Source organism: Oryctolagus cuniculus, chromosome 21 (genome assembly GCF_964237555.1).
Source record: "Oryctolagus cuniculus chromosome 21, mOryCun1.1, whole genome shotgun sequence".
Classification (NCBI taxonomy): domain Eukaryota; kingdom Metazoa; phylum Chordata; class Mammalia; order Lagomorpha; family Leporidae; genus Oryctolagus; species Oryctolagus cuniculus.
This window is the reverse complement of record NC_091452.1, coordinates 14,157,420-14,171,742: the sequence shown is the minus strand read 5'-3', so window position 1 is coordinate 14,171,742 and position 14,323 is coordinate 14,157,420. Positions and strand designations below refer to the sequence as shown.

The following is a 14,323-nucleotide window of genomic DNA, read 5'->3' as shown; positions in this document are numbered from 1 at the left end:
GATTTTGTTTATTTGTTTGAGAGGTAGAGTTACAGACAGAAAGAGGGAGAAACAGAGAGAGAGAGGTCTTCCATCCGCTGGTTCACTCCCCAAATGGCCACGACGGCCAGAGCTGGGCCAATCCAAAGCCAGGAGCCAGGAGCTTTTTCCTGGTCTCCCATGCGGGTGCAGCAGCCCAAGGACTTGGGCATCCTCCACTGCTTTCCAAGGGCATCAGCAGAGAGCTGGATCGGAAGTGGAGCAGCTCACGCCCAAGTGGGATGCCGGTGCTGCAGGCGGAGGCTTAGCCTACTGCCATAGCGCGAGCCCCCTTTTCACAGTTTTTGAAGTGTATACTTCAGTACGTTCACAGTATTATGCAACCATCACTGCTCTTTAGTTCCTAAATGTTTTCGTCACCCGATACTCACCAGCAGTTGCTCCCCTTTCTCCTCTTGCCTGTCCCTTGGCAATCACTCATCTGCCTTTGTTCCCTGTAGATTTTCCTAATCTGAATATTCTGTATTAAAAAACCACACACATGGGGCCAGCGCCGTGGCTCACTTGGTTAATCCTCCGCCTGCAGTGCCGGCATCCCATGTGGGCGCCAGGTTCTAGTCCCAGTTGCTCTTCTTCCAGGCCAGCTCTCTGCTGTAGCCCGGGAGTGCAGTGGAGGATGGCCTAAGTGCTTGGGCCCCTGTACCCACATGGGAGACCAGGAAGAAGCACCTGGCTCCTGGCTTCGGATCAGCGCAGTGCGCCAGCCATAGCAGCCATTTGGGGAGTGAACCAATGGAAGGAAGACCTTTCTCTGTCTCTCTCTTTGTCTATAACTCTGTCAAATAAATTAAAAAAAAAAAAATACACACACTTCATGGTCTTTTGTGTGTGGCTTCTTCCCCTTGGCATCATATTTAAGATTTATCCATGCTGTGACATATATGAGAACTTCCCTTTTATGGCTGAGTAATATTCTGCCATGGAGATACACCACATTTTGTTTCTTCATCCATTGGTGGGCCTTTGGGTTATTTCCCCCTTGTGGTTGTTGTACACAGTGCTGCTATGCACATTCAAGGCAGGTTTTAGTTCAAGGCGGGAATCATTCATGTAGAGCAACGTACGCCCCTGTAGCCCCTATCTCAGCTCTGTGCACGCCATAGGTACTTAGGAGTTGGGGACTTAACTTTCGGGTGACCGCGTTGTTCCAGTGCGCTGTGGTCCGTCCCAGTTTCAGCACTGAAGGTCCCACATCCCAGGACCCTTCTTGGTCCCAAGTAAGTCAGGTGGTTGGTCACCCTACAGGGACTTCTTGAAGCTTATCAGGACACAATCCAACGTCAGGGCTAAGGTGTGAAGCTGCCACGTAGCCCTTCTCAGGGTAGAGCCTAACAATAGTACTATTTCAAACACGTGTGACAGGTGTATGTCCCTTGGGGTTGTCTGGGGTCACCAAGGATTTCAGGACTCTGTGCTTCAGTACCTGGGAGACTGCCATTCCTTTTTCAATCTTAGCTTCGGAGTCATCTCATTGGGGAGGGCATTTGGCTTATCTGTTAGGACACCCACATCCCATATCAGAGTGCCTGGTTTGATTCCAGCCTCCCAAATCTCGCTTCCAGTGAACGCATTCCCTGGGAGGCAGCAGTGGTGGCTCAAGGAAAGGGGTTTCTGGAACTCATGTAGAAGACCTGGATTGCATTCCCAGCTCCTGGCTTTAACCTGGCCCAGCCCTGGCTGTTGTGGGTATTTGGGGAGTGGCCCAGTAGATGGGAGCTCTCTCTTTACATCTCAGGCAAGAGCCCAATCACCTCATCGGAGCCCTTCCAGAACCCTTCCCCGTTCCCTCCCATGGGGCTGAAGGGCTCTTCTCCTCTATCCCCGGAGTGTATTATAATCACGGGGTTTGTGGACGCGGGCATCTGCATTAGGCCAGCACTCCCTCAGGGATGGTGGGAGAGGCTGAAGGTTTTGTCCACCCAGCATGCCTCCTCTCCTTCTGATGGTAGCATCCCCCTTCCTCTGGGAGACCAGCCTTCCCCCCATCTCATGCCACAGACCAGGGGTAGCACCCATGCCTCTCCCCAGGCCCCAGAGTGGCTCCACAACCCAAGTCTGTGCTGACTCAGACTCTCCTCCTCGGCTCAGGGGTGTGGAGGGAGCTTAACCAGGTCAGCACATAATGAGTCCTGTGTCTTGGAGCAAGGGCTGCTGGGAAGGAGAGAACGTATCTGAGAGTGATGCTAAGCTGCTTGTGCTCATCTTCACTGCGTGCTGGGGAAAAATGAAGCCAACACCGAAAAAAGCAGAGCTGAGAACTGGGCAGAGAGAGGTGCAAGGCCAGAGTAAGCCTCCTCCCTTGAACTTGATGATGGAGGGGTTTTTTGTTTGGTTTATTTTTTGCTTTTATTTTTTTTCCCTGAACTGGTTGGTGTTGGGTTTTTGTCTCTTTCAGCTAAAGGAATACTGATGAATACACGAAGTTTATTGGTAATGAAGTCCCACACATACAACATCACACCTGGCACATTGCAGGCACTCAAGAAATGGATGAGTCAATGCATATTTTCCATGAGTATTCTATTACTATTTTTATTAATGAGATAATTTGTTAAAATATAATTTTTTTTGAGAAGCAGAGAGAGAGAGACTAAGAAACACATGGAAAGTTAGAGTGTTCCCTCCTGCTGGGCCACTCCCTAAATGATTGGAACTTGTCCAGGCTGAAGTCAGGAACCAGGAACTGAAGCCAGGTCTCCCAGGTGGGTGGCAGGGACCCAGTACTTGAGTCATCATCTGTTGCATTCCAGGTGCATTAGCAAGAAGCTGGGATTGGAAGAGGAGTTGGGACTTGAACCAGGCTCTCCAATATGGGATGTGGACGTCTCCAGCTGCATCTCCATTGCTATGCCAAATGCCTGCCTCTAATGAGATAACACTGATCCAAGGAGAGCCAGGAGGCGAGGATGTGAGGTTGGAACCCTTGTGTTTTGCTGATGGCCATGTAAAATGGAGTGGCCACCACGGAAAACAGTTCTGTAGCTCCTTGCAAAGTCAGACATAATATTAGCACATGAGCCTGCTGCTCTCTTTTTTTTAAAGATTTATTTATTTGAAAGTCAGAGTTATACAGAGAGAGGAGAGGCAGAGAAAGAGAGAAAGAGAGAAAGAGAGGGAGGGAGGGAGGGGGAGAGAGAGAGAGAGAGAGAGAGAGAGAGAGAGAGAGGTCTTCCATCCACTGGTTCACTCCCCAGATGACTGCAACAAACCAGTGTCCATATGGGATGCCAGCCTTGCAGGCCATGGCCTTACCTGCTATGCTACAGTACTGACCCCAAGCCTGCTGTTCTACTGCTGGGTATACAGATCCAAAGAATGGAAAATTGATTTCAAACACACACAAAAAATTGCCCATACACGGTCACAGCAACACTATTTATAGTAGCCAAAAGGTAGAAGAACCAACCCAAATACCCATCAACAGAAAGGTACTCAGCCGTACAAAGAACCAGCCAGTGACTCCTGCTACAACATGGATGAATCCTGAAATCACGATGCTAAGTGCAAGAAGCCAAACACAGCGGTCCGTGTAGTAGATGGAGAGAAGGACAGAGGGGAGGTCACGGTTGCCAGAGGCTGAGAGAAGAGGGCAGTGGGAGTGACTGCTTACTAGGTCTCTTGGGTAATGAAGATGCCTGCAACTAGTAGTGGTGGGAGTGGCACAACACTGCCAATCTACCAAGTGCCACTATGGTACATTTCTTCTCTTCAAAAAGCTTGCCAGGAAAAAAAAAAAAGCGCATGGCTTCCATTTTTTTTTCTTTTGCACCAACATAAACTGATTTTCTAGTTCCATTATTCCATGAACTGTTTGAAGTCCCTGTGTGTATTTGACCGCAATCAAACAAATGTGGTGGGGGCTACCGTGGATGGATGCTGAGCAGGTTTCTCTGGCCGACGTCCACCACGTGCTCCACCCCCAGGGTGATGCCTTTCCTGTGCAGGTGCCTTTTCCTGATTCAAAAACCAGACACCATTGAGGCTCCTGCCAATCTTGACTTTCATCCCCAAGAACTGAGTGCTGTTGGGCTCTTAGCTGACAGCAGTTCTCCACAGCATTCCTTTCCTGTACGTCTTTAAGTACTTGGAGAGAGCCACAGTGCCCATCCTCGCCCATCCTGAGGGGTTAGAGCCGAGAGTTCACAGTGCGTCGCTGAGCGCTTCATTTGTAAAGCCAGCATAAATCACCGGGCTAAATTGTCCCTTGCCATGAGCTCAAGTTAGCTCACCATCACGAGGGTGTTCTGGTTGCTTTGCTTGCGATGGAAGTGAAGAGACCAAGAGGCAAAAGGCAAAAAGCGGGGCGGCTCTAGAAACACCAGTTTTCTGGTGCTGGAAAAACCTAATGAAGTTAAAGAGAGGAATATTCCGTCTGTCCTCATCAAAAGGATCTTTAAAAAGTCATGTGTGGGTCGGCGCTGTGGCGTAGCAGGTTAAAGCCCCAGTGCTGCCATCCCATATGGGCGCCAGTTCAAGTCCCGGCTGCTCCACTTACGATGCAGCTCTCCGCTATGGCCTGGGAAAGCAGCAGAAGATGGCCCAAGTGCTTGGACCTCTGTACCTGCATGGGAGACCTGGAAGAATCTCCTGGCTCCTGGCTTTGGATCAACTCAGCTGTGGCCATTGTGGTCATCTGAGGAGTGAACCAGCGGTTGGAAGATCTCTCTTTCTCTGTAATTCTGTCTTTCAAATAAACAAAATAAATCTTTTTTTTTTAAAAAGTCACATATTTTGGGGAAACATGGGTTGAACTAGAACGAGATGGCTCTGAAAGATTTGGTTGGATCTTTGGGGCTAGCAGTCTGAGATTTTTTTTTCTCCCTGAAACATTGGTAGGAAAAAAAAAAAAAAAAGAAAAACAAACTTTCTGGAAAAGCAGTATGGGGAGCCCTTGGCACAGAAGCCAGTGTTGGTTTTGCTTGGTTCTAGGCAGACAACCCCTCTGCCTGTTAGTCTGCCACTGCCCCATGTGTACCCCTGTTCACGGTGCTGCTCTGACCGTACTGGGGCCCGCTCATTGCTAATAGGGCAGAAAGTGGAATGAGGCCTCTCCTGTTATCCCAGAACTTCTGCTAAGGTTTCAAAGGTGAGGGCACTGGGTGACATACTTCCTCCTTCTGGTAACAGGCAGCCAGACTGGTCCTTTGACCATCAATAACCATCAACCTCTAGCCTACACAAGGTAAGGTCAAGATATCATCCAGAGGTTTCTCTCGCTCTTCTAATCCCCAAGCCAAGAGTGAAGGTGACTCAGGGAAGTCACTCATCAGATTGGCAGCACTGGGGGAGGAGGGCTGGTAACTCCCCTGGGGGTTTCCCGGGGTGGCATGAGGGAGCAGAAAGGGCAGCCAGAGGAGTGGCCGATCTGAAGCCAGGAGCCAGGAGTTTCCTCTGGGTCTCCCACGTGGGCACAGGGGCTCAAGGACTTAGGTCATCTTCCATTGCTTTCCCAGGCTGTAGCAGAGAGCTGGATCAGAAGTGGAGCAGCCAGGACACAAACTGGAGCCCCTATGGGATGCCAGCACTGCAGGCAGTGGCTTTACCCGCTATGCCAAAGTGCTGGCCCCCAAACTGTATTTCTAATGCCTGATGACACCAATCTTAAGAGTCGCAACTAATTTAAAAGCTACGGGATCTACCAAGATATGTCTCACAGAGGACGGAGCTCTGCCGATGGACCTGAGTGTTGACAAGCAGTGGCAGAGAGAAAGCAAAGCCAGTTCTTGACTTCCACCTCCCCTTCCCCCACCAGCTTCAGTCCATTCAGTAGCCCAGTGGTGGTCACTTCTTCTGATTTTTGATAAAACCACTCCAACACGTGTGTTCTCCGGAGGGTGTATGCAGATTCCAGCATAAAATGTGACAATATCAACAACAACATCCCAGCAGCCAACTCCAGCTCTCCAAGCTTGTAATCAGTGAGGTTCTAAGCAGTTTGGGGGGGGGGGAGCACTCTACCTAAAGGAAGCAAGTGCAGGTGCCAGCAGGGCCCAGGCAGGGAACAGGAAGAAGGGGCGAAGAGGACCAGGTGGGACTGTTAGGGAACCGAGGGCCCAGGCCCTCTCTCAAAGGGACAGCTGCCTCTCTTCTAGCTGGTTATTGCCCAATACGACCAGATGTCCCTATTTTTTTTCCCTGAAAGGCCAGAGATCTGCTTTTTTTGGTAGTATCTTCTGATTTTGGAATGATTGGCAAGAGTATTAGTCAGGATTCTTTGTTGTAAATGATACAATCTGTTCCAGGTAGTTTAAGCAGAGTTATTTTAATAGAGTGGTTATAAAACCTATAGAATCCTCCGGAGAACAAGAGAATCAGGCTCAGGCTGTCCCACGGGGCTGCCCCTGGAATGCCATCCCTGCCTCTCGGCACAGACAGCATAGCCAGCATGGATATCCAGGAGCGGGGCACCTGGAAGCAGATCCTTTGGCTTGCATCATCAGCTAGACTCTATCCTTCTGTGGCTCACATCCGGGTAGGAGTCTCACGTGGTATGTCCAATGGCAGATCCTAGATCGCATACAACCTGGTTACAAGGAAGGTGCTGGAAGAGTACTTTGGTTTCTCTTGAGATGAGCCCCATAAAGTGGAGAATTTTGTTAGACATATGGAGAATTTTGTTAGACATACAGAGGGCATTCAAAAGAAGCCAGGGAGCTGCAAAATCCACTGTAACCAGCAATTTTTTAAGTGGCCAAACAGAATGCACCTGAATGATACTTAGAGCCTTGCAGGTTGATAACTTCTGATATATGGGCTACTTTCGTTGTTTAAGCTTGTTCTTCCTCTGAGAGCAACTAGAAACCTCAAATCAATCCACAACCACCACCACCACCATCATCTGCTTTCAAAGACACTCAGGGTGCTGCAGAGTCAACCAGGACCAGAGGAACCATGATCCCAGGGCAAGGGGAACTGTGGTGAGGTGAGCTGAATTCCTCCACTATTCTCTCCAGAGGGGCATTTGCAAATTTGCTCACTGTGAAAGAAGATGGGAATCTAAATTTCTCCCAGGCGAGAGGGCAGCTGTTGGGGATGGAGAATCAGCAGAAGCTAGGGCAGGCTCAGAGGGCTGGAGAGAACAGCACTGAGGACTTGCCAGGCTGATGTCCCAGGGAGAAGGGAGGAGCCTCATGGATGCTGGTTGTTCCCCAATAAGAGAAGTAGCACATTCTGGGACTGTGCAGGGCAAGCGGCTGGGAGGCGAACATCCTGGAAGAAATGAGCAGAGGTTTCCAAAGGCGTGGCATGCAGCAGAAACAGGGTTAGGGCTCAGGACCAGGGATAGGGGCCTTAGGAATGCCCAGTGTTCTCAGCTGGAACCCCTGAAAGACAAGGGCCAGAAGATGGTGTCTGAAAGCTGAGACCCAGCCTCCACCCCACTCGGCTCCCGGCTGGATGAAGACGCTCAGCTCTCACGCCTGTGTTGCAGAGAAAGGGGAAGCCCTCTCCAGAGTTGGGTGTCTGGCATTCAACAAAAATTGCAAGGCTTTCCCAGGGACAGGGCCAAATCATGGAAAACAAAGGGAAAAAGCACAGAGAGAGATTCACAGGTGAGTAAGGCATTGAGGTTAAACAAGGGCTCTAAACATAACCCTGAGTAGTAAGGTCAGGAAAAAGGTGGAGGAAATAGATGAAAAGAGACGTTAAGTTCCAGCAGCCAGGAACTCAACCCAGTGCCAGGAACCCAAGTCCTTGCATCATCACTGCCGCCTCCCAGGGTGTGCATCAGCAGGACACTGGAGTCAGCAGTGGAGCGGGACTACAACGGCGCCTGATGTGGGTTCCCCAAGCAGCGTCTTACCGTCTACGCCAAAGGCCCGGATGCATCCTCTGGGCAATGCGTGCCGGGAATCCTATTAGACAGGCTGCTGAGGCCTTTCTCTGCCAACCTTTGAAATGACACTGAGTGACAAGACAGGGAGAACAGCGAGAGGACCAGGGGCAGCGCCGGCACAGCCTACGAGGATTTAATGGGAGGCTGGACAACTTCTCTTTGAAGAGAGAGAAATAGTTTAGGTGTTGTGCATGGCGCAGCCCGTTGAAAGCAACTCAGCGCTGCTGTCCCAGGGCAAAAGTAACTAAGACGGAAAACTGGTGGTGGTGTTCAACATTTCATTCATGGACCCAGAAATCTGAATTTCATGTACTTGTCACAGGCCACAACATATTTTGATTTTTTTTTTCTTAATCATTTTAAGATGTAAAAACCATTGTTCACTCTGGGGCCATCATGTGCAGCTATAAAGTCGGTTGGGTAGGCTAGGGTCAGCCCAAGCAGGTCCTCTGGAGGACATAGTTACCACTAGGAAAAGACAAAACCCCTTCCGTGGTCCAAAAGGAAGCCCCCCTCTCCCTTCTGGGCAGGTCGCCGGCCGCGGCTTCCTACAGCTCCTGCCAGTTGATCCTCAGGTTTACTTTAGCCCAGTTACAAGAAAATTACAAACGAACCAAAAGGCAGGCGCGCGCACACGCCGAGCCGGATGACAGAGAGGACGTGCCCAGGTTCACGCTGACGTCTCCCCAGCGCGCAATGAGCGTTTTAAAGTTGGGCGCACACCTGCTCCCAGTCGGAGCGCACCTGCTGAGCGGTCCTCCGGCCTCGTCTCGCGAGAGCGGTGCCGTAGTAGTGGCCCCCACCCCCACCCCCCGCCGCCCAGTCCCTCTCCCCGCCCCCTCGCCGAGCCTCCCGGCTCTGGCACACTCGCTGCCACCGCCGCCGCCCCCGGGAGCAGCCTCGGCCCGGCGCGCGCGCTGGCCCCGCGCCCCCGCCCGTCGGCCGCTCGCTCGCTCGCTCGCTTGCACTCACGCACGCACGCCCGGTAGTAATTTCACTTTGCCACGCGAGCGCCGCAGCCCCTGGAAAGTCCGCCCCCAGCTCCCCGCTGCCCTCGCCGGCAGCCGGCCTTTCCCCCGGCCAGGTGCGCGAGCCTGCGCGCGCCTCCTCCGCCTCCTCCAGCGGGTCCCTGGCGCGCCGGGGCCGGGGCCCGGCTGGGGCGGCTGCGCGCACGGCGCCTCTCCACCAACCCGCTCCCCTGCAGGTCCCTCGCTCGCTCTCCATCCCTCGCCGGCGCTCCCTCGCTCCCCCCCGCCCCGTGATTGACAGGCAAGATGTCGGTGTGGAGCGAGGCAGGAGCGATTGCAGCAGCCGTCACCCCCGGAGCCCGGCGGCGGCAGGAGCAGCAGCGGCGCGGAGAGGAGACAGCAGCCGCCGCAGCCGCGGGAGCGATGCAGACCGCGCCTTGAGAACGCGCCCCAAACCGTGGACCATGCCGGCTCCCTGCAGCCGGCAGGGGGGCCAACTAGATTTTTTTTGACATAAAAGCCAGCCAGCCCCCAGTATATAATTTTGTCCTTCACGGAGCCGGTGTGTAAGGAGTGAGCGCTATTTTCCTCCTCCTCCTCTTCCTCCTCCTCCTTCTCCTCCCCCTCCTCCCCCTCTCCTCCTCCTCTTCCTCCTCCTCCTCCTTGCTAAGTGTACAGAGAGCATCACATCACCTGGTTGGCTTCTGAGAACCGGCAGCTCTCCTTTTCAGAGACCAGGGACTCAGAGAGAGGGGACAATTCTAATGGAGTCTGCTTGGTACCCCAAAATAAAATAATACATTTTAGCTCTCGTCCCTTCCTCCTCCTCCTCCTTCCCCCCCCCTCCCCGCCCCCTCAAGCCCGTGTGAGATGGTGGGCTGCTTCTTCAGGAGACGCTGGTGAGAAGTCGCAGTGGCTGGAGCGGCGCAGGGGGGAGACTGCCTTCGCCAGCATTCCCCTCCCCCCTTTTCTCTCTGGGAGGAGGAGGAGGAGGGGAAGGGGGGCTGCAGTGCAAGCGATGGATGAGGAAAACATGACGAAAAGCGAAGAGCACCAACCTCTGAGTTTGCAAAAAGCCCTACAGCAGTGCGAGTTGGTCCAAAACATGATAGACTTGAGCATCTCCAACCTGGAAGGGCTTAGGACCAAATGTGCTACCTCCAACGACCTCACACAAAAAGAAATCCGGACCCTGGAGGTAGGTGCTGCTTACGGCGACCATCGAGCCTCGCCTCCCCGGCCCTTTCCGCCCTGGGATCTTGCGGGCTGGGGGCAGGAGGCTGGAGGAGGGAATGGACGCCAGGTGGGCTCGGGGAGGTTTTCTGTGACTGATCGCCCGGCGCAGGCTTCGCCGGACGCTGCTTCTCCGCGCTGCTTGGCTGGGTGGAGGTAGTAGTAAGTAGTGGTTGTTATTCCGTATTTATTATCATAGCATCCTCACTCGCTTCCCCTCCGAAGAGGGAGTCCTCTCGTTTTTTCCGCTTGTGGATTTGTTTATATGCCACGGGGGCTTGTGTGCTGGGCAAGACGCTAAGGAGCTGCAGAGAACCCACGTGACCTTGCGCGTTCTGCAGGTGGTCGAAAGGTGGCTTTTGCTTGCAGAATGGGGCTGCGGATAAATGTGAGACCTCTGCTTTTTTCTCAGCCACTGTCCCCCACCCCCTCCTTTGCTCCTTGGATTTCTGTTTTGTTTTGTTTCCAGTGATGTACACGTTAGCAAGCAAAGTGCTGGGGGGGAAAATCCCTATGGAGCAATCCATTGCCAATCGGATCATTTCGATGCAGCGAGCTGTTGCAGGCCTGAAATGTGTATAAAGGGAAAGACAGATAGCGATGCCTGAATCAGCACACACGGGTGGTGTGGGAAACCCTCTTGGATCCCGATGGGACTGCGCCGAAGCCGGTCCGGAGGAGGCCATGCCTTGGGTGTGTTGGAACCTCCTTCCCGACAGAAGTTGAGGGGGAGTTTGGAGCGGTGTTTTGAGGGGTGGGATGGGTTAGGGGAAGGATGCAAACTTTCCCCGAAGGAAGACATCAGCAGTTACTCCCGCAGAACGCCCTGTGGTCCAAGGAGGGTTTCTGGTACACTGTTAAGATGCTAGGTGTCTGTGGACTCATGGGGCATCCACACTGTTTCAAACACCTGAAGGCTTCCACGTCGACTCCCCTCCCACAAAGCGGCTCAGCGGCCCACCTGGGTTGCTTAGATCTGGGGACTGCTGTGGGCTGGCTGGCATTTGCTGAGGGTTGCAGCGGTGAGCGGGGGTGATCTCTCTTTGGTGGAGTGGATGCAGGAGGTTCACCTTGGTCCTGCCCTGTGCATCTCCGAGGCCTGAACTCTTCCTTCCCTGGGGCCCTCATGTTCTCACTTGGGCAAGGGCTTCTCTGATTCACTTTCAGGCCTGTTTCTTCCGTGGTTTTAAATTTGGCCAGAGGTCAACATACAGAAGGCCATCCTTTGAAAGAGGAGTTCAGTGGGTGTTTGTGTGTGGGGTTTCATGCACTGTTTGGATGCGAGTCTGTGCGCACCTGTCATCTGGGAACATGATCCTCAGAAGCGAAATAAGATAAATGTCAAGGGGGTGTTGGGGGAGTGGGAATTGTGTTGGGAGGCGCAGGTATTGCCTTTCTCAGAGCTTGGACCAGCAGGCTAGGGTAGGACTCTGCTCTGGCGCCCACCCTCTGTCTCTGTACAACAGTGTCCAAGAGCAGATTCTGTTCCAAACTGCATGCAGCAAAAAGATAAATAAGCCAAAGGCCACCCAAGCCCGTCTGCTCCTGGGAGCCAAGCGAGTCCCAAAGGCTAGTTTCTGTATTACTATGTGTTTCTCCAGAGTTTTCCTCTCATCCTTTTTGCCCCCCACTCCACCCTCTAATGACTACCTGGACAGTAGTGATTGTCACAGGAGGTTCTGTGTTTCGTTGCTGGCTTTCTACAGATGCGTTTCTTTTTCAAACTTGCAGTGGAGGCCTTGGTGTAGTGGTAGCGGTGCTGGAGGAGTTGGAGATGTAGGGACTGTATCTGTGTGTGGTTTCCTGGTCCCAGTTAGCTTCAAAGCATGCCAACCGCTTTCTCCGTATTGCCTGGGGAGCAGTCTCCAGCGATTATGCCAGTGTAGACTTCTCAGACCTGCAGGACCAGACAAGGGCTCCTGTTAAGTCCTGCCAGTCCTCAGGCTTGAATCTGCTGAATTTTCTACCCTAGCAGTTGTCTAGTTCTGAGTCTCAAAACCACATATGTGTGCTTGTTAAGATGCAGATTCTCTGTTGCTAACCCTGGAGATGCAAGTGTGGTTGGGATTGAAGGGCACGGTCTAGGAGTTTCTGATGCATGGTTTCCTGTTGACATTCTGGAAAAAATACGAATCCATTGGGAAATAGATACTGTATCTCAGTGCTTCATGGTGAAACCTTCCTGTTCACAAAGACTCAAGTAATTAATCAATGGAATAGACCATCTCTGAAAACCTTGGTAATCAGCAAAACTTGTTAACATGCATGCGACTCCTATAGAAACAAAATTATCCAACATGCACTTGACCTGCAAGAAGCATACGCCATGGTTAGGGAGACAAATTTAATAAAACCTGTGTGAAAAGTGATAAAATCCAAAGAGTAACTGCTGACATGGAAGATGGTGAGTGGGCCCAGTAAGTGTGCATCAGGCTGCGTGAAATGGAAAACCCAACTATAACGGGGGAGCAAATCATGGTTTCTTTTTCTCAGGTAGTCAGAATTCTGGAGGGATGATGGGTGCTTGAGTTGTTCCAATTGGTCAGTAAGATCAGGGCTGATGTCTTTGGAAATTCCCATGCCCTTCCCTTTAGAGTTGCAACATGGCTCCTGCAGCTTCAGCTGTCACATCCAGTTCAAGGCAGGAAAGAGGTCAGGGTGAGGATTAGGGGCCATGCCTTTGTTTCCCCAAGACACCTTATCCTTTCAGCCCACAGATGGTGTTTAATTGTGTCTTCGTGGTCAGACCTGGGTTGGATGGCTAGACCTAGCTGCAAGGGAGGCAGGGAGTGGGGAAGTGGGAACACAGCATGATCGGCTTACGCAGATCGTTCTCTGCTGCCTGAGATGACTTGTTGTCGCTCTATACAAAATCAGGATTCTGGCACAAGTGGCTATTGGATGGTCAGTCAGCAGTTTCCAGCATAGCAGGTGATGAGGGATCATATCTTGGTAGGAAGAAAACTTCAGTGAACCGTGGAGTTATGATGTATATTTCAGCTTTAGCTTTTCTATTTACATTATCTTAGGCTAGTAGTGATTTAGATTTCCTTGGTCCATAGTTCATCTTCTTTTTTGGCAAAATGGTGAAAGTAGACCTGAGAGGATGACTGTGAGGACTAAAAGAGAGAACACTGTCCAGAGACAAGCACTGTGGAAAATCCAGTGCCTGCTGATGCCAAGCTAAGAACAGCCATGATGGTGGGACAGTTAGCATTCCATGGCATGCAACAGATAATGTGGGAGGCGACAGCTCAGGTCAGTGGGAGTGAGGAAGGAACTTGGCTGTATTTCCAAAGTATGTTTGTTGAACCCTAATTCTGTAGTGTGTCAGCATTTTTCATTTGTAACACATCCTGAAACCCAGGCACTGTACTGGATGCTATGGTCAGCAAGCATTCTGTAGACAAAAAAAAAAAAAAAAAAAAAAAAAAAAAAAAAAAAAAAAAAAGGCACTACTTGGTTACTACGTTTGGAGAAGATTGGATTAAGCAAAGGAAAATGGTTGTCTTTACTGCAGAGCTTCTCAGAGCCTTTGACGCCACACATGTGCCTTGTGCCTCCAGGAGCACACAGAGCCCACGATGGTTCCTTTTTCCAAGGATTTCTCTGGGGACTTTTATTCCACAGAATACACTGGGGGGAACATGGGCAAAGCAGGTAGGGAAGCCTTCATGGTTGGGGAGATGGGGATTTGGCGTGGAGTGGAGGATGGGAGGGTCTAGGCCTTGCTAGGCAAGAGCAACACTACAGATGCAGCCGTTACCATGTCTTCACAGGGAGCTTAGGGCCCAGCTGCCCTGAATGGGGGTTACCTGACAGTGGGTCGTGCAAAACCAGTGAAAGGCGCTCAAACTCCTGGGGTCTGATTGAGGATAGGGGAGTCAGACCAACCAGGTTTGAATGGATTTGGAGTGAATCCAATAAAAGAGCCATTTAATGGTTCATCTGTTGTCTACACCAGGGACTGGCAAATGTTTTTAGTGAAGGAGCGGGTGGTAAATAGTTGAGGCTTTTTGGGCCTTGGGGTTATTTTATTTTATTTTTAAAAAATTTTTATGATTTATTTTATTTATTTGAAAGACAGAGTTACAGAGCGGTAGAGATAGAGAGGTCTTCCATCCACCGGTTCGCTCCCAGATGGCCGCAACGGCTGGAGCTGTGCCGATCTGAAGCCAGGAGCCAGGAGCCCCCTCCAGGTCTCCCATGTGAGCGCAGGGGCCCAAGGACCTGGGCCATCCTCCACTGT

At 51.6% G+C, this 14,323-nt stretch overlaps 1 protein-coding gene across 2 annotated transcripts in view; it reads left to right on the top strand.

Moving 5' to 3' along the window:
* Nucleotides 1-8,800: 8,800 nt before the first annotated feature.
* KSR2 (kinase suppressor of ras 2) overlaps nt 8,801-14,323 on the top strand; it is a 435,190-nt gene continuing 429,667 nt past the window's right edge. Inside the window, exon 1 of one of the 2 annotated variants that reach the window (XM_070065979.1) lies at nt 8,801-10,039. In XM_070065979.1, coding sequence (XP_069922080.1) covers nt 9,860-10,039 — 180 coding nt within the window. In that variant the 5' untranslated portion in view covers nt 8,801-9,859. The remainder of the gene's footprint in view (nt 10,040-14,323) is intronic. The other variant, XM_070065978.1, reaches the window with a different exon arrangement.